Source organism: Carcharodon carcharias, chromosome 7, assembly GCF_017639515.1.
Source record: "Carcharodon carcharias isolate sCarCar2 chromosome 7, sCarCar2.pri, whole genome shotgun sequence".
Taxonomy (NCBI): domain Eukaryota; kingdom Metazoa; phylum Chordata; class Chondrichthyes; order Lamniformes; family Lamnidae; genus Carcharodon; species Carcharodon carcharias.
Genome location: NC_054473.1, coordinates 145440734 through 145460004, shown reverse-complemented (window position 1 = coordinate 145460004; position 19271 = coordinate 145440734). Strand labels below are relative to the sequence as shown.

Here is a 19271-nt window from a genome sequence, read left to right as displayed (position 1 = left end):
GGGTTTGTTGTTTCGGGTGCCTAGGTCGATGCTAAGTGGTCTATCCGGTATTATTTCTTGTTATTGACTTTTTAGTGGTTGGATACAATTGAGTGGCTTGCTAGGGCCATTTTAGAGGGCATTTAAGAGTCAACCACATTGCTGTGGGTCTGGAGTCTCATGTAGGCCAGACCAGGTAAGGACAGCAGATTTCCTACCCTAAACGACATCAGTGAATGAAATGGGTTTTTATGACAATCGACAATGGTTTCATGGTCATCATTAGAGTTTGAATTGCATATTTTTTATTGAATTCAAATTCCACCATTTGCCATGGTGGGATTTGAACCCCAGTTCCCACAGCATTACTGCGGGTCTTTGGATTACTAGTCCAGTGACAACACCACTACGCCACCACCTCAAATTGAATCTTATTATATTCAACCAGTTCCATGTGTAATCATTGTTTTTGTAATATTAATTTGATTGTCAATTATCTTTGGGTTTGTAATATTTTAAAAAACAGTAATAAGAAGTGTATGAAATAGTGTACTGCCAAATTCTTGAAGTCTATTCATTGGGTTTACAAAATACAACTCATTACGTCCTGGCTATGGCAACTTCTCTCGATTATTATTTGTTGATGAGAGCAGCAACAATAGAAAAATCTCATAAGTAGCAAAGTTTGTTTCTTAGCTACATAGAGCACAAGGTCAGGCATTCCATATACACATTAGAAGATTTGGGTCGGTAAACATGAATGAACACTCAAAAAATTCACCATACGAACACCGAGACGACAAAAAGTACCTGGAATTTTGTTTGGTTGAATTCAGTAAAGTCCTGATAAAAAGTAAAAATTTTGAGAGACAACTGCCCTCAAAGGAGCAGCTCAGCTAAAATACAGAGAAGGATGCAATGGATCTTACTGAAATAGGTCAAGTTTACTTTACCCCTGGAGGATACAAGTTAAACTTGCTGAATTGTAAAGTATGGCATTTGTACAATATTGCAAAATTAAAGATAAAAATATTACTGAGTGCTTCAGTTTCAGATCAAATACAAAAAAATTGAATAAACAGCCAATCCTCAGATATCCTATGAATTGTTTTCATACAAGTTACTGAAAAAAGGCTTTAAAAATGTTTCTAATTTCAGCACTTGCTTTAGCTAATGGCAAAAGCAGTGCTTAAACATTATTTACAAACTAAGAAACAAATTTTACAACTGATGAAAGGCAGTAACATTATACAAAACGCTGGATAAATAAACCATTTAGATCAGCATCCTATTAGATGCAAATGATATTAAACCCACATAATATCCCAATAATCCAGTCTGCTGCAGAAAAATAAAATGATAATCCAATACATATTACTCATTTTCTTAAAAGAAAAGTACACTTAGCTGTAATTGTAATTTTCCAAGAGCTTACAAGATGTTTGCAGTTTTCTCTTTTCTCCCTCACATTTCTAGAAGTCATTAACTGCTTCTCAGGCTCCAATTTCACAGAATTACCCACTCTCCATTACCACATAAAGGTGGCCATTAATCACACGAGCCCACAGATGTCATCGGTTCATGCAGCAGGGTTAAGGAATAAAATTTCTAGATTATCTTAGTCTATACAGCTCTGGCCACTGGATAAATGTGCAGAATGATCAGGGAATCCCTTAACTCGATTGCCAGCTTTCTTATTGTCTACTGACAACAAGAATACAACATTTTAGAAAGTAGGTTAGAAATAAGTAGTATACTAGAAAAACAAAGTATTAAAGTAAATTTAATTTGATTTTAGCCATTTCAGTAGTGATCAATTTGGAGTATTCTCAACACTTTGTTCAATGTTTACAACGGTTTTACTAGCTAATTTTTGTTTAACAAAATACATTCTCAAAACGTGTTGCTAACCAATCTAAGAATTTGGCTTTGAAATTTACACTTGGGTATATGAACAAAAATATATATTTTTTGTACTATTTACATGTTCTTATAGCCAGTAATTAAATAAAATGTCATCCCTGTGTGCACACTGAGTTGTCTACAAATGAACTTGCAGTGGATGTTCAGTATTTGCAAACCTATTGCTAAAAACCTATTTTTTAAACATTCCTTCTGATCTCACACTTTATGTAAAGTAATGTTGAAGGGTTGAAATTGAAGAACATCACCACATTTTCCTCATCCTGTTCTTCAAGCTATCTCCATCATCACAGATACTTGACTGAAAAGAGGTAAATAAAATAAAAACATGTCTGACTCAACATTATTCCAGTCGTCATAGGAGGAGGATATGTAAGCTGGAAGTATTTTCATAGAAACTGCCACAAGTTTCGTTTCATTGTCCAGTAGAAATACTCCAGCCACTGACTGGGCAAAAGCCTCAATGTTTTTGGATAAAAGGCCATCTTCTGCCCCAACTCTGAGACAAGCAATCATGGTGCTTTGAAGAAGAGCCTTACCCCTCTACAACTGGTCAACTGTGAAGTTAGACTTGGTACCCAAAAAATGACCAATAATATTTTAACATTATGAACATTTCAAGGTCCATTACATGGCAATTTCTTCTTGATCCAGCACCATTGCAGACAGGGCATTAGGGTCCCTCATGTGTGGGTGTGCTGCTAAAATTTGATCAATTTTCTGCCTTTGTCTGAATTCAGGAAATATCTTCAACAACTCTTGTTTTAGCTGTTCAGTTTCCTCCTTCGATCGTAAAGGGGGGATCCCAGGTTGTCTCAAGATGAATGGAAAAATGGCAGATGTTGCTGTAAAGGGTATATTTTGACTAAGCATTACATTTGCCCTCTCTGGTAAAGCCCTAAAAAGAAAACAAAAGTGTAAAAAGGGCATTAATTTCAATTCAAAGAATTGCTAGAAGTGCAATTTGCTATATAATGGATTATATCGCCACATGTTCAGCTGTTTCTACATGAACATGATTTTAAGCCAGTGGTTCTCAAACTCTTTTGGTTGAAAGACTCCTTTTCAAGTGGATTTGTAATCAAACACCTGCCATCTAAATAGTAATACTATGAACTCCTTTCATATTTCTGAATGCAAAGTCCATCAATATCCTGTTAAATAGACTTGCATGAAATTCTGCCAGGGTTGTTCGATATAGTGAACTTTGATGTGATTGGTGAAGTGAAAACTTCCAGCTGAAAGGTAATCCTACAGGTTTAACAATATATCTGTTGAATACTTCACCACATGACAGCAACTTCCTCTTCCTGGAGTGGGATTAGGCTCAATGGCTCCTGCAGGGAATGTCAGAGCCATTTCACTGAGGATTATTTAGCAAATGTTGCCCATTCGTGGAATCACAGTGTCTAACGTTGGACACTGTTTTGAGTTTTGCAAGCACAGACTATTAGGGTATGGTCTGTACCTTGAATGTTGCGAACAGCAGAAGGGATATGCCATTTGATACGATTTGCCAGTCTACGAGATGTACGGCCTACATACCTAGTATCACACTGGTACTTAAATTCATATACAATACTCATTTGTATGATAGGCAGAATGTCTTTATGGCTTGACGGCAGAATCCTGTTAGTGGCGAATACCAGTCATATTGCTACTGCATAGTAGCAGCATGAAACAGCTAACTTCACCTGTTGCTCAGATTGTTGAGATACCTTGCCCTTCCAGAGTAATCTGAAGTAGACTGGGCCCTTTTCAGGGCCGAAAGTGACAGCCTTGGGCCCATTTGTAAGTTTGTGCAATATACTGTGTGAAATGATCTGATCAGAGTAGCCATTATCCCGCAGGATGGCTTTGATGCATCATGTTTCAGCATCAAGCTTACATGGTGAGCAAAAGGCTCAGGCCCTATTTAAGAGGTTGTCGATAAGGCCAATCTTATAGTGCTAATCTTCAGTGTGCTAAGAATTATGCTGACAATCAATGTCAGTCAGGCTCGCAGTGTGGCGCATTTGCATGTACTGGAAGCTACATACATTAATACATAGGGTCCTGTTCTTTGCAGACAGAAAGAACATGTACATACATTGCGTCTGTTTCAATTGAACAAGTGACAGCCGTTCGCTGGTTCTTTCCCCAGGGCAGAGTCAAGCTGCCTGGTTTAAATTTCAAACAATGCTTGGCAGTTAACTGTCAGTCACCATCTCCATGCATTCTCCATGGCAATGCCTCGACCAAAGTCCACTTGCCAACAAATCAGCCCCTCTTTTTCTCATGCAGCATAAATTGCTGTTTTCCCTGGCATTGGCATTTTCTTGCAAATTGTCCTGATGAATGCAAGACAAAAAGCTTCAACAAAAAAACCCCTTTTTTCCAGCAAAAATTATGAAAATAGATGGTGATTCTATATTGGCTCAGCTGGTTGAAACATTTAGCAGGAAGGTTCCATATTCTATCCCTGGACACTGCTGATTCAGTATTGTTGACAATAGAAGTGTCATGGCTGGAATAAGTACCCCAGGAAGACAAAAAAAATCTATTCAGTGCTCCCAGGCTAAAGAACATAACAGATGTCAGGTGAACACATAACCACAGCTCCCACTGTTGACACTACTGACAATACCTATATTCAAGCATAAAGAGCTACTTCAGCAAGATACTGTAGATTCTTAGTGCTCATGAAACTAGGCGCCAACAAGGAGTCAGTACTTTTAGTAAAAAAATTTAAAAATATAAAAAGACTTGGTGTTCCTGATTTAAAAAAAAATGAATTGTGGAAGAAGTCATAAATAATCTGACCATTTTGCGCAGTATGAACATATGATATACAGTGCTTTTGTAACAAGTACCTGCAAGCATCTGCTTGATGCAGGAAAGCTTCCAATCCGGGTCCATGCCTCCCAAGGGGATCATCTGGTATCATGAATATATCTCCAACAAATGTATACTGTAGTAACCTAGTTTATAAATAAATAGTTTACAGCGTATCAAAACAAATGTGTACTTTTTAAAAATCACCGCGAGAATATTTCCAGCTGAATTTCTGGAAAATAACTGCTAATTTCTCCCTACAAAAGTGGAGGTGTTTTGTCATTAAAAATCATACAAATATTTGCTTAAATTGGAAATCAAATCAGATTAAAACTTCACTTTGTGGCAAATTATAGGGCCTGTGAACTCCAGCACTAATTTCCATCTAATCAGATAGTTTGATAAATTGAGGAATCTAGATGCCACTTCATCAATGTGAATGAATATGTATATAATAGTTTTGAAAACAAATAATATTAAACTTTAGAACTGTAATTAAAGATGTACCATTAAATATAAAGTACAAACTGGATGAACATTTTTAAAAAAAAAATCATTTCTGGGATGTAGGAGTTGCTAGCTAGGCCTGCATTTATTACCCATCCCTAACTGCCCTTCAGAGGGTGGTGGCGAGATGCCTTCTTGAACCGCTGCAGTCCATGTGGTGTAGGTACACCCACAGTGCTATTAGGAAGGGAGTTCCAGGATTTTGGCCCAGCGACAGTGAAGGAACGGTGAATATTTCCAAGTCAGGATGGTGAGTGGCTTGGAGAGCTTCCAGGTGGTGGTGCTGCTTTTGCCCTTCTAAATGGTAGCGGTCATGGGTTTGGAAGGTGCTGCCTAAAGAGCCTTGGTGAGTTCCTGCAGTGCATCTTGCAGATGGTACACACTGATGCTACTGGGCGTTGGTGGTGGAGGGAGTAAATGCTTGTGAAGTGTCAATCAAGCAGGCTGCTTTCTCCTGGATGGTGTCAAGCTTCTTGAGTGTTGCTAGAGCTGCACTCATCCAGGCAAATGAAGAGTGTTCTAACACACTCCTGACTTGTGCCTTGTAGACGGTGGACAGGCTTTGGGGAGTCAGGAGGCAAGTTACTCGCCACAGGATTCCTAGCCTCTCTCCTGCCCTTGTAGCCACAGTAGTTATATGCTCATCCAGTTCAGTTTCTTGTCAATGGTAGCCCCCAGAATGTTGATAGTGGGAGATTCAGCGATGGTAATGCCATTGAATGTCAAGGGGCGATAGATTCTCTCTTGTTGGAAATGGTCATTGCCTGGCACTTGGAAGGTGCGAATGTTACTTGCCACTTGTCAGCCCAAACCTCAATATTGTCAAGGTTTTGCTGCATTTGGACATGGACTGCTTCTCGAATTGTGCTGAACAATGTATATAGTCTTTCAAACATTTAACAGCACAGATCTGTATCATCAAATTTTGTACCAGATATTAGAATAGCTTCAAATTCAATATGAAGCTAATCTTCCAACATTATAGCATTTTACCGGGTGTCACTCAGACATATGATTTTATTGATCCCAATTACAAGAGACAAAAATAATACCCCCAATTGCTTAAATAGGTAAATGCATCAATTATGGCATTATACAACTATATCAATGCAAGATGTTGTTGTTGTACTGAGATACACAATTATGATGGTCTACACAAATTATTTAACGTCAGCCAAGCAATGATTGCTGCACTACAATTGGAACCTGTGGCCCTGGGGCGAGTAAGGGAAAAAATAAGTTGTTCAGGCAGTTTTTCTGCTCCCAGTTATTATCCAGTTGCTCTTGCTGGAAGGTCCATTTGCATGGTCCGGTCACAAGGTGGTGCTGTAGTTCATGGATAAAGCCAACAAATATCAGCGAAACTCAACATGAAGTTTGGCCAAAATAAAAATAAAAATACCAGGAAAAACTCAGCAGGTCTGGCAGCATCTGCGGAGAGCAACACAGTTGACGTTTCGAGTCCATGTGACTCTGCAAAAGAACTATGTAAAAATAGAAAAGAGGTGAAATATAAGCTGGTTTAAAGGGGTGGGGGGGGGGCGGTGTGACAGGTAAAGCTGGATAGAGGGCCAGTGATAGGTGGAGATAGCCAAAAGATGTCATAGACAAAAGGACAAAGAAGTGGTGATATTATCTAAGGAATGTGCTAATTAAGGGTAGAAAGCAGGACAAGCAAGGTACAGATAGCCCTAGTGGGGGTGGGTGGGGTGAAGGGAAGGGATCAAAATAGGCTAAAAGGTAGAGATAAAACAATGGATGGAAATACATTTAAAAATAATGGAAATAGGTGAGAAAAGAAAAATCTATATAAATTATTGGAAAAAAAAGGGGGATTGGAAAGGGGATGGGGGTGGAGGACAGAGTTCATGATCTAAAATTGTTGAACTCAATATTCAGTCCAGAAGGCTGTAAAGTGCCTAGTCGGAAGATGAGGTGCTGTTCCTCCAGTTTGCGTTGAGCTTCACTGGAACAATGCAGCAGGCCAAGGACGGACATGTGGGCATGAGAGCAGGGTGGAGTGTTGAAATGGCAAGTGACAGGGAGGTCTAGGTCATGCTTGCAGACAGACCGAAGGTGTTCTGCAAAGCGGTCACCCAGTCTGCGTTTGGGTGACCGCTTTGCAGAACACCTTTGGTCTGTCCGCAAGCATGACCTAGACCTCCCTGTCGCTTCCACCCTGCTCTCATGCCCATATGTCCATTCTTGGCCTGCTGCATTGTTCCGTGAAGCTCAATGCAAATTGGAGGAACAGCACCTCATCTTCCGACTAGGCACTTTACAGCCTTCTGGACTGAATATTGAGTTCAACAATTTTAGATCATGAACTCTCTCCTCCATCCCCATCCCTTTTTTGATCCCCCCTTTTTTACCCAATAATTTATATAGATTTTTCTTTTCCCAACTATTTCTATTATTTTTAAATATATTTACATCCATTGTTTTATCTCTACCTTTTAGCCTATTTCGATCCCTTCCCTTCACCCCACCCCCACTAGGGCTATCTGTACCTTGCTTGTCCTGCTTTCTACCCTTAATTAGCACATTCCTTAGATAATAATCACCACCTTCAACACCTCTTTGTCCTTTTGTCTATGACATCTTTTGGCTATCTCACCGATCACTGGCCCTCTATCCAACTCTACCTGTCCCATCCCCTCCCTTAAACCAGCTTATATTTCACCTCTTTTCTATTTTTACTTAGTTAATGTTCCAAGTCCGTATGACTCTTCAACAGAACTGTGTTGCTCTCCGCAGATGTTGCCAGACCTGCTGAGTTTTTCCAGGTATTTTTATTTTTGTTTTGGATTTCCAGCATCCACAGTTTTTTGCTTTTATGAAGATTGGCCATGAGTTTTGGCCATTTTAGTAAGATCTCTAAGGACTACTGGTGCCTGTGCAACTATATTATGTGTCACTACCCTTAGAAGGAATGAAATGCGGAAAATTATATTAAATTTTTTGCATTTCACACAGAATGCCTCTCCACAAAACTTAATGTGTTGATTTTGAGTCTTAATTTTTATTATTCACAACATTTAATATCAAAAACAATACTCATGATGGAAAGATGTTTTCTTCATTGTCAAGGTTTGCGGGGTCAAAACTTGCTTAAAAAGTGGCTGTTTTCTGTGCACTCAGCTTATTCAGTTTGCAGAATTTTGTTGAAAGGTAGTAAGGCACTTCTCAGTCAATGAGGATCGGAAACTTTATTTGCCTTTTCTAAGACTTTGAAAGGAGTAGGGGACAAGATTCTCAAAAGCTTTAACTCAAGAGTGTCTGGCATTTATTTAAATGCATTAAATATTTAGATGAAGAAATTACCACATAGACAGTAACTGTGAACAGACTGCCAATTGTGAATGTAAAATTTTTATTCACTTTAGTTAAATCTCTTCTAAATCGGTGTTAAAGCATAAGGATCTTTTTCAAATACTAAAATATGGAAATTATATAAATGATGAACTTTTGAATTAACTTCTATTTATGGAAATTTGTCTAATAACGACTGCGAAAGTCAGTCACCTCACAAGGGTGCACTAAATTGTTTATTTCTGAACTGCTGGCACATGTTTGGAGTGCACATCAGGAAATTATGTAACCCATCCAGTTATTTTAAGCAGAAAAGTTCTGCTTATGTGTTGTAAAGCAGGATTAACGAAGACAGGAACTGATAATAGGAAAGTGATGGACAGGACACCTGAGAGCACTAAGAAAATAACGGATGGGTTAGATGAAGGAAAACAATAATGAGAACATAGGGAGAAAGCGTTGGGGGATCTGATGGTTAGAAAGTGAACAATGGTAATTTAGGTTTCATGCTTCTGTTGCCTCCCATCCACAGGGCAGTTAGACCTTGCTCCATTCAGCATTGTCAAGACTCCTGCAACCCCAATCAGTGCCATGAGGCATTTAGCCATTCTCATGTTCCAAAATTACTTCACAGTCCTGCTGGACTTGAGAACCACTTACTGGGTGGGAGCCTGCTCAGAGTAATTAAAGCCTGCACAGTGTAATATGCGTTCCATAGCACTCAGCCCTACCTGTGCGGGCAGGGGGTAGGAGGGAGGGTTGGGGCCTGCATGCGTGCAGCAATCTCCCTGAGGCACGGAGCTGCCTCAGGGAGGTTAAGTTGATGATAAAACTTCTTAATAAAGGAAATAAAAAATTATTTAAACATGCCCCGTCATATGAGAGTGTCACATGAGCTGGGAAGTTTGTGAATTTAGCAAAATTTAATTAATTAGTTTATACAAGCTTCAGCCCGTGGATGAGGTTTCCTGAAAAAATGAAGGCCGCTTGGGCTCTTCGCCTGCCTGCCAACCTTAAGGTTGGACGGGCAGCGTGGTTAACAACTTTAATTGCTTTTTTAATGGCCTTAATAGGCCGTTGACAGTTCGGTGGACACACAGCCGCCTCCAGCGAGCGCCCGCCGAACAAAATATCGAAATGGTGCACGATGGCTTCGGGACACACACCTGGTGTTATTGCGCATCGGCATGTCGGGCCCGCCCGCGCACGCCGAAGGAAATATTCTGCCACTGGACTGCATTCCCAGTGTTCCAAAAACTCACAGCTGCCCCTAATGCTCTCAGACTTCAAGACTGATTTGCTAATACTCCCTGATCCCAAAATCCCTCTTTGACTCCGCTGGAACACGCCCTGACGTAAACCATACACCAACAGCCTTTATTTCACTGCATACCTGGTATAATACTGTCAAAGGAACAAAACTGCCATACGGTTACCTGTCTTGAATTATTGTTTTCCAGGCTGGAGATTCATACACAAATTCTTTCAGGTTGTCATTAGTCACAATAATCCCACCAGTTTTCTCAGCGAGGTGCAACAGGAACCTGTAAAACGGGAAGTGTACATAAAATAGTTTGGAAATATTAGAATAAACCGTAAACTACAGTTCTGAAGCACTGGAAGCGGGAAGCACTTCAGTATATCTTTCAGATTTTTCACTTTGCCAATCCATACTTAACCCATCACAATCCCTCTGATTTCCTACTTTTTGTCACTATCTCAGGCTTGAATTCCAAATGAACAGGCCCATCCTAACTCTGCCGCTGATATTGGATCACACATTAAGCTCTTTTCCCCGCCCTTAAATTACAAGCTTCTGGTCATCTCTCATCCCTTGGCTTGGTGCCAGATTTTCTTGTGACATTTTGCTACGTTACAGAGGCTACAAGAATTCAAATCATTACATTCATATGGAATGTATATGATAAACTGGGATTAGGAATAGTATGAAAATTTGAGCGAAGCTTGGCCATTTATGACTTATGGCTCATTAGATCATATTACTTCTATACCAATAGAATTCTTTCACAAATTAGAGGTGGGTTAAGCAATAGATTGCACCTTATGCCACTGCAATACTTTTTTGTATTCCATCACAACTTTCCTCATGCTAGTACCGATAGGAAAGTAAATTGTTGCCAGGCAAGAGGCTTCCAAGCTGGTTGTGGAGTATTTTTTCTTTCTGCTGGCTATAATGCCATTCATTACAACAAATGTCTTTTATTATAATTATTTACACTTAAAGACATCCAACTTGTTTCATCATTCAGACGTCAACTGATTGAAGAGCCAGTAGTTGCATCTGATCTTTTCAAATCAATAAATACAGTAGTGTTGGGTGACTAATATTACTTTTTGAATAACCCATATCCATCTTTGGAAAGTAACAACTGTGCTAAGTTTCATGCTTCTTTATTTAAATTTCCTTCCTGCCTTCCTTTGTAGTTTTTAATTTGGCTCAAATTGTTTGTAGTTTCAGTCCATTTGCTTTATGGTTTCTCATCATTTCCTCTAATTTGTCTTACATGGATCCTTTAATTTACAACACCCTGGATCTCCTACTTGATTCATCTCAAGACTACCCACATACAGAAGAAAATGGACCACATGGCAAACTCTATTGTCATGTTGACACTATAAATAAACACTCAAGTTAAGTTGCCAACATTGTGGGCAACAGAGTTCACAATATTATAGAACACTTCACTCAATGGGGGAAGAAAACACTTCTTTTTAATGGGAACCTGAATAAAGAAGTAATTCGAGTGATCTTTTTTAAGGCAACTGCAAGTTTGGCATCTGAAGTGTAATTGCTGGTACTGTGCTAACATAGTAAACAGCTTGTTGTAGAATTTTATAGCAGAAGTAACTTTAAATTAATTATTAATAAATATGCAGTACTTGAATTGATTTAGGCTTCATTCTAAATTACAGAATTAAAAAAAAATTGCAATTTAAGAAAAAGTACATATCAGGAAATAACTTGAGTTCAAATAACTCAAAGTTCATCAGCATTGGTTTGGAGTAAGAATACAGTGAAGATGTGCAGTTCATGTAATTTTACCTGTCATCATGAGATGCAATTCTTACTCCACACACAGTTCTAGCTGGTGTGAAAGAAAGCACACCCAAATCTTCAAGTTCAGTTAAGAAATGCTGCTCTGTTTGAAAAACAAAGATGGTTTTATCACATTCATCTTATAATTTTCAGACTAGAACTTAAAATGATGAGCAAAATTGATTGTATTGAAAAACCTATGACTTTCACAGTCCAAATTTTATTCAAATTTATACAGACTCATACTTACAGATATGCAGCTCCAAAAAGCCACAGATTGGAAATGAATAAGGAAGACACAGTTTTTGTAAACCCAAATAGAACTAAGAACGTCGTTAGGACTTAGAATTGCCGGCACAGATACGATGGGCTGAATGGCCTCGCTTTGCGCTGTAACTTTTCTACAGCTCTATGGTTATCAGCAATGCCAAACAGTCAATAACTTATGGCCTCAAGAATGTCAGCACGTTTATAAATTCAGTAAATACAAAATATAGTGACACTCAAGCACAGAGATCCCAATATTTTAAATATTTAATGCAGGTTTTATTTTTCGAACATACCTGTTATTTTGGCATCACGTTTGGTTCTCCACTGAGGAACAAACACAGTTATTTTTCGGTGACCGCGATTCCAAAAATATTCCACTGCAATAGCAATACCACGACAGGAAAATATTTTTTTCATTCCATGGCTATGAGAATAAAAACAGAACATGATAAACTAAAAAACTATTGACACAAAGGTTTATTTGTGCCACAAATTCTTGCAATATGAATTCAATCAACCCTGATTGCTGCTTAGGATAAGAACCTGGAGATTCTCTGAATGACAAATGTCAGTATTCACATACAGTTTACGAATTTAAAAGTAATTTCTTCCCTTATAATATCAGAATTACCCAGCCATTCAATAAGCACAATAGGTACAGTTAAGCAATTTCAAAAGTAAGAGTGGATTTCAAATGAGAGCATAACTTGAATTAGAAAATCACTTACATAGAAAAATTATTTGATGTCTGTCTCAAATAGTAATTTGCAAGCAAATCTAATTTAATTGTTTTTTTAATGTATAATTCAAGACAGCCACACAATATTTGGCATAATGAAACCTTTACAAAGAGGTTTTAGGATATAATCTGAACTCCATTAATTACGTAAATTTACAGCATAAAAACAGGTCATTCGACCCAACTGGTCTATGTCTCTTTCCACTCTATCTTAACTAACCATATCTGTGCGTCCTAACATTCCTTTCTCCCTCATGTACTTATCCAGCTTCCCCTTAAATGCATTTTTGTTACCTGCATCAATTACCCATATGCTTAGGCAGTTCCATATGCTAACCGCTCTGAGTTAAGAAATTTCGCCCGAATTCCTTGTTGGATTTATTGGTGACTATTAATGATCCCTAGTGTTGGACTCCCCACAAGTGGAAAACATCTTCTGTTTATCTACTCTATTAAACTTTCATAATTTTAAAAACATCAGTTAGGTTGACCTTCAGCACTTTTTTTTTCCCCTAGATGAGAGAGCCTTAGGCTCTTTGGTCTTTCTTGATAATTTCCAGTATCCTGGTGTCCTCCTCCTAGTAAATCCTTTTTGCACCTTCTCTAGTGCCTCGATACTCTTTTAGTAATATGGACACCAGAATTGTGCACAATACTCAAAATGCAGTCTAGCCAAGTTTATATATAAAGTTTAACATAACACTTCCTCTTTTCAATTCTATTGCCCTAGAAGTGAACCTCTGTGCTTTGTTTTTATTTAATGGCCTTTTTAAAAAAAATAGTTTTGTTATATAAAATTAAAAATGTACAAAGTGCATTTCATTCTGGAAAATAAAACTGGACAAATAGTTGATGAGATTAGGAAAACAATTAAGAAATAGTGACTATGACACAGGCTCCATGTAAAAACAGAAAAATTAACAGTCAAAAGTAAAGGATGCTGAACTGGATGAAGCAAACTTTGAGATAAAAAGGGAGCTGTCATAAATTAAGTGAGCAGAAAAAAAATCAGCAAAAACGTGGAGCATAAAAAAATTTCTATATAATGAAAAGGTGATGCAAAGTCTAGAGATCTGTGAATAAAGACACAGATTAAAACCAAAACAAACATGAAAGGAAGTGTAGGAGGGAGGTGAAAAAAAGGTTAGAAGGCCTAAAAAAGATTAAGAAGTTAGCAGACATTAAAAGGAAATAGTAAGGACGTTTAGATGAAGGAGGGAGTTTAAGAGTGAAGAATGAAAGTATAGCACAGATATTGAATAAATATTTTCCATGAGTTTTTACAAACTATGGTGGAAGTGAGAAAGCAATGCACTAGGGATATGGAACGAGTAACAGAACTACAGAAAAGGAATTATTTCTAGGTTGTTCTTTAAAAAAACAAGTCACAGGTCCTGATGGCATGCATTCTTGGCTGACGAAGACAGAAGGGAGATAACCAAGGTACTAGACAAAATTGTTTTATCCTCATCAATTTTTTAAATTATGCGGTTGGATGGAAGGGCAACAAATCTGCTAACTACTGACCTAAATTATCAAGTTTACACAAATTCAGAATCAATAATTTGAGGTAAAATTCATAAACAGTTTGAAATGTACTGGTTACTTATGAACATTTATACGAATTAGGAGGAGTGGGCCATTTCAGCTTTTTGCATCTGCTACACCATTCATTAAGATCATGGATGACCTGACTGTGGCCTCAACTTCACATTTCGCCAACCTCCAATAACCTTTGACTCCCTTGCTAGTCAAGAATCGATCTACCTTTGCTTTAAAAATATTCATTGACCCTGCCTCCATTGCTCTCTAGGAAAGAGAGTTCCAAAGATTCATGACCGCCAGAGAAAAAAAATCTTCTCACCTCTGACTTAAATGAGAGACCCCTTATTTTTAAACTGTGTCCCCCAGTTCTAGTCTCATCCACAAAGGGGAAGCATCCTTTCAGCATCCACCTGGTCAAGTCCTCTTAGGATCTTCTATGTTTCAATAAGAACAGCTGGTATAGATTTGCTGAAAGCAAGCTGTTCTTGATCAAGTTTTCTTGTGTAATAGTGACCAATTAAAGGTACTGCAATAAATGCAGTGTATATAGAATGCCTTTGAAAACCATAAGGCATCTTACAAAAAGTTTGTTCACTGTCCATTAACCGACTATCTACTCACACTGCCACGTTTCTCTTGTTTCAAGCATGGAACTGCATGGATAGAAAGTTAGTTGATGCACAGTAAAATCTTGCAGTAAATGGGCATTACTTGGAAAGAAAGAGTGAAAGTGCTGTAGTCAAGGGGTCTATTGCTGGGCCCACTTTTATTTCTGGTATTGGCTTGGGAATAAAGAACACAATCATGAAATCAGGTGACAAAACTAAAGTTGGAGGTTTGTCAAAGTGAGGAGGGCAGCAAAAGACTTCAGAAAAAACAGACAAAGCTAGTAGAATGGTAAGCCAAACTAATGTGGCTAAGTAAGAGGTAACTCATTTTGGGAGATAAAACAAGGAATACGACTATTCCATTAATGAAGAGACGTTGGAGACTGAATGGGCAGAGACAACTTTGGGTAAATAAAACCATCAATAGAATTTTAGGTTTTACAAATAGAGGCCAACAGTAAAACAGTAAAGTAGTAATAATTAATTTACATAAACAATGATTACTTCAGAGTGTACTCGTGAGGTTTTGGAGGTCCAATTAGAGAAGGGGCATTAAAACAGTGTAGCTTCACTAAGGTGATGCCAGGGATGGGAAATCGTAATTACAAGGAGCTAATTCCACAGGAATAGATATAAAGCAAGGACTGCTGGAAATACTCAGCAGGTTGGCAGTATCTGTGGAGGGAGAAACAGAGTTAAGATTTTGGATTGGTGACCCTTTAGGAGAATGGTCCTTCCAACCTCAGCATGACTGTATTCTTCACCCTCCCATTTTCTGGAGATGTTCTTTATCTTGCAATTCCCTGTAAGCTGAACATTGGAAAAGCCTCTCTTCTTTGCTGTAAAAATGAGTTAAGTGTACGCAATTTCAACTTTCCATACGGTCCATGAAATGTTCCTCTGAATATACTTGAACATTGCAATCCTTATTTTGCTTTTAAAAGATTAGGTTTCAAAAACCATTTATTGCTTGTTCCTCAAACTTCCATTCTTTCAAAAGAAAAGACAAGCAAGTAAATATACACAAATAATAGAAACTGGTCTGGAGAATATGCACGTTATTACCTGGAACCACTGTTAATAAATTGTAATTTTTAAATTTGTTCTTGGGATGAGAGTGTGGTTGACAAGGCCTGCATTTACTTTTCATCCCTAATTGCCCTGGAGAAAATGGCAATAAGCCACCTTCTTGAACTGCTGCAGTCCAATATTCACCAAGAAGTAATCTGGGTTTCTCATAGAAGTCCGTAGCAGGACAGCTGTTTAGTGATAGGACCATGTTTTCTCAGTCCACAGTCATTCTCCCTAACTGCATGGTCTTCAACGAAGTAGATATCTACTTTCAAACAAACATTAATTTAGTAGATATTTCTGACAATTAATAATTAACATTGCTGATGAGAGTATAAACATCCTGCTTGACTCATTAAAAGCAAAAAACAGCGGATGCTGGAAATCCAAAACAAAAATAAAAATACCTGGAAAAACTCAGCAGGTCTGGCAGCATCTGACAGGGATGAGAAATCGTAATTACAAGGAGCTAATTCCACAGGATAAGGATTGCAACTAGTTCTGTTGAAGAGTCATAAGGACTTGAAACGTTAACTGTGTTCCTCTCCGCAGACGCTGCCAGACCTGCTGCTTTACTCTTTTGCCAAATTCTGGCGTGTCCACACAAATTAACAATTCCACAAGTCCCACAAATTGAGTATCTTTCCAATAACACACAGCAACCTTCTCCCCCACAGCAATCAAGTTGGCTCCCCACCCCGCCACAATTTGACATTTTGCGGCTCACCATCACTTTCAATGTCAATGATGCCCACATCACATGAACAAATAAAAAAATGTTGCTCCCAACCATCAATCCTTTGTAAGTTTGAACCCTACAACTTTCAACAATTCAGCATCTTAATACAACAAACCCCTCCTCTTAGCAACCAATCCCAACCATCTGAACGAAGTAGACTAACCCTCCCTCTCACCCCTGAGACTCACTGAAGCAATATGCAGCATAACAGTCCCTGAACTCAAAGGCAATATCATCTTTCCCTTTCTCCTTGATCAGCCAAGCATTATGTAATGTAGCTCATCACTTAACAGGTCAGCTTCAACCCCTCCTTCCATCCTCTTATACCAACCTCTGCCTCTCCTTTCTCTTCTTCCTCTCCTTATTCCTTACTCACCTTTCTCCCTCGTCTCTGCCTTTTCTCCACCATCTGAACAGCTTCCTCCTCACTCCCCATTCATTGCCCAATTCAATTAACCTTCCATTTTCCTTCACCTTCTAACCCTACTGGTCTTGAATACAGCATTTGGTCTTAACTACTATATATAACACAATGGCAGATTGGCTAATGTGTATTCTTTTATTTAGGTTATCATTCTTTACACTTTATCAGTGTCAATGTTAAGAAAACACAGCAAACTAGTATGCAAAGTATCCTAGTTGGAGTTATAAGTCTGTTATTTTGTTGTAGCATGCAAGGGGAATGGGCTTTAGGCTTTAGCTGTACTATTGGCAATCAAGGACTTGGGTAATTCTGCAGGGTAGTCTTGGATAACACTATGGTGGGGAGTCATTAAATTCAGCAACACTTGTATTGGGGCTTCTGGGGTGGAGCAGCATATGGATGGAAATGTTGGATATGACTCACAGTTGGAGCCTTGGCACCTGTCAGGAGTAAACAGAGGTGGAAAGCATGGATCAAACAGCACTGTTAGGGAGGTGAGGAAACGAGGGTGTTACACAACTGGCAGCACTGGTTTTATAACAAAGATAACTCTAAACTTTAAACATGATGTACAATTGTGAATCTTGAAACTTTGTTCGCTTTCAAATTTGAATTTTTTTTTGTAGGCGAACAGAACTTTACTTAGGATGAGGAAAGACATTGCCTCTGTGTACCTGTGTCACAACAAACAAACAATATTTAAAAAAAAGAAACTTAATACAAGTGTTACCTGAATGAAGCTTGTGATAATTGCCCTCTAGATTTACATCAAACAATTTTGAAAAATAAAGATTCTATTGGGGACAGACAGAAACATTATTTAAGTGGTATTGTGATATCTTAGGAAATTGTATCCATTCTATATGCTCAGATTGCAGGATCTGCCTTAAATTAAAACATTCAGCACTTGGAACAAAATTTATATGCTTTCAAGAAAACCTGGTATCTTAAAATTAAGAAATTAATGAGAATTTTAAAGGCAAAAACAATTCAATTAATAAATTTACCATGAAATAAGTAAATTAGATTTTTTTTGTTGAAAATTTACTTTGGATATCAAAAATTTCAATTAATCCAAAAATGCTGTGAATCCTTTTTCCCAAAAAGCACCTATTGACTTTAGAGTTATTGGCAAACTGTGCCCATAAAATGGACGTACAATGATGTACTTTTCCAGATACAAGTAATGCTTGTGAACAAGGAATGCTTGCAAATGCAAGGCTATATTGTACACTTATGAGTTCTGAGGCTCATTCTCATATTTTCTTATAGAAAAACAGAAGGGCCAAAAAACACACATTTGTGGAAATTCCCATCGGAGATATCAATCACCGCTTTCAAGGTTATAATTTTTCAGCATGTACTGATTACATTTCCTTTATTTAAAAACTAACATAATTCTCTTCATTCCCAATAGTTTTGAAAAACATAGCTTTTATGGAAGAAACATACACGTCCAATGAAAAAACATTTTGCAACATAGTGCCCAGCATTCCAAATCAGAATTCTCTGTCACTAATAAAAAAAGAACAAAAATAACTTCCCAGGAGTTCCATGCTAGGATTTCTATATGCTTTAGTAGGAGGAAGACTTGTGCAACTAAATTAAGGATTTGGAAACATTTCTCAAGAAACAACAACCTATAAAAGCAGTTGTCAAAAGTTTGTTCACCTAGTTGTCGGCAGGAAAGTACAGAATACCGAAGGTTACTGCAAAGCAGTGATGTTTATGGTAATGTGGTAATATGGGAATCCCCCAATTAGAACACAAATGGTGATTAAGTGACTCATTCCACAGAATACCAAATAGCATATACTTTGCAACTTAACTACACAATTACATGTGACACAAAGAATCTAGATATGATTCAGATTGACATGACTATTTGCTTTTTTTTTTACTGTGAATAGTACATCTACGTATGAATTTATACTCTGGAGTGACACGCCTCCGCCACTTCTTCACAAGTATGCAGAGTGGAAGGGAAAAAATGTTAATCATACTTTGGTCACTGAAACATTTGATAGAATCTGTTTAAAGGGTAGTCTCATATCTCACACTAGCTTCATGTATGGTTTTTAATTGGGTAATTGAGAATCCCTTTGGTATGGGACAAAAATGAAAATTGTAAATCTAACTCTTAGAAAAACCATAGTCAGCTGCATTGGGATACTCTATGATCTGCAAAATTATAGAAAGGAGTTTTGAGTTCCTGTAATTAACTAATAAGATGCAGATTATGAATTAAGTGCACAGATTTTGATCGTGTGTGAAACAGTTCA

At 37.9% G+C, this 19271-nt stretch overlaps 1 protein-coding gene across 1 annotated transcript in view; it reads right to left on the bottom strand.

The window, feature by feature from the left end:
- Window positions 1–904: 904 nt before the first annotated feature.
- n4bp1 (nedd4 binding protein 1) overlaps window positions 905–19271 on the bottom strand; it is a 29156-nt gene continuing 10789 nt past the window's right edge. The window contains exons 3-7 of the mRNA XM_041191261.1: window positions 12157–12287; window positions 11600–11696; window positions 9972–10079; window positions 4755–4862; window positions 905–2800 (exon numbers count right to left, since the gene is read on the bottom strand). Of these exons, the coding sequence (XP_041047195.1) occupies window positions 2530–2800; window positions 4755–4862; window positions 9972–10079; window positions 11600–11696; window positions 12157–12287 (715 nt within the window). The 3' untranslated portion in view covers window positions 905–2529. The remainder of the gene's footprint in view (window positions 2801–4754; window positions 4863–9971; window positions 10080–11599; window positions 11697–12156; window positions 12288–19271) is intronic.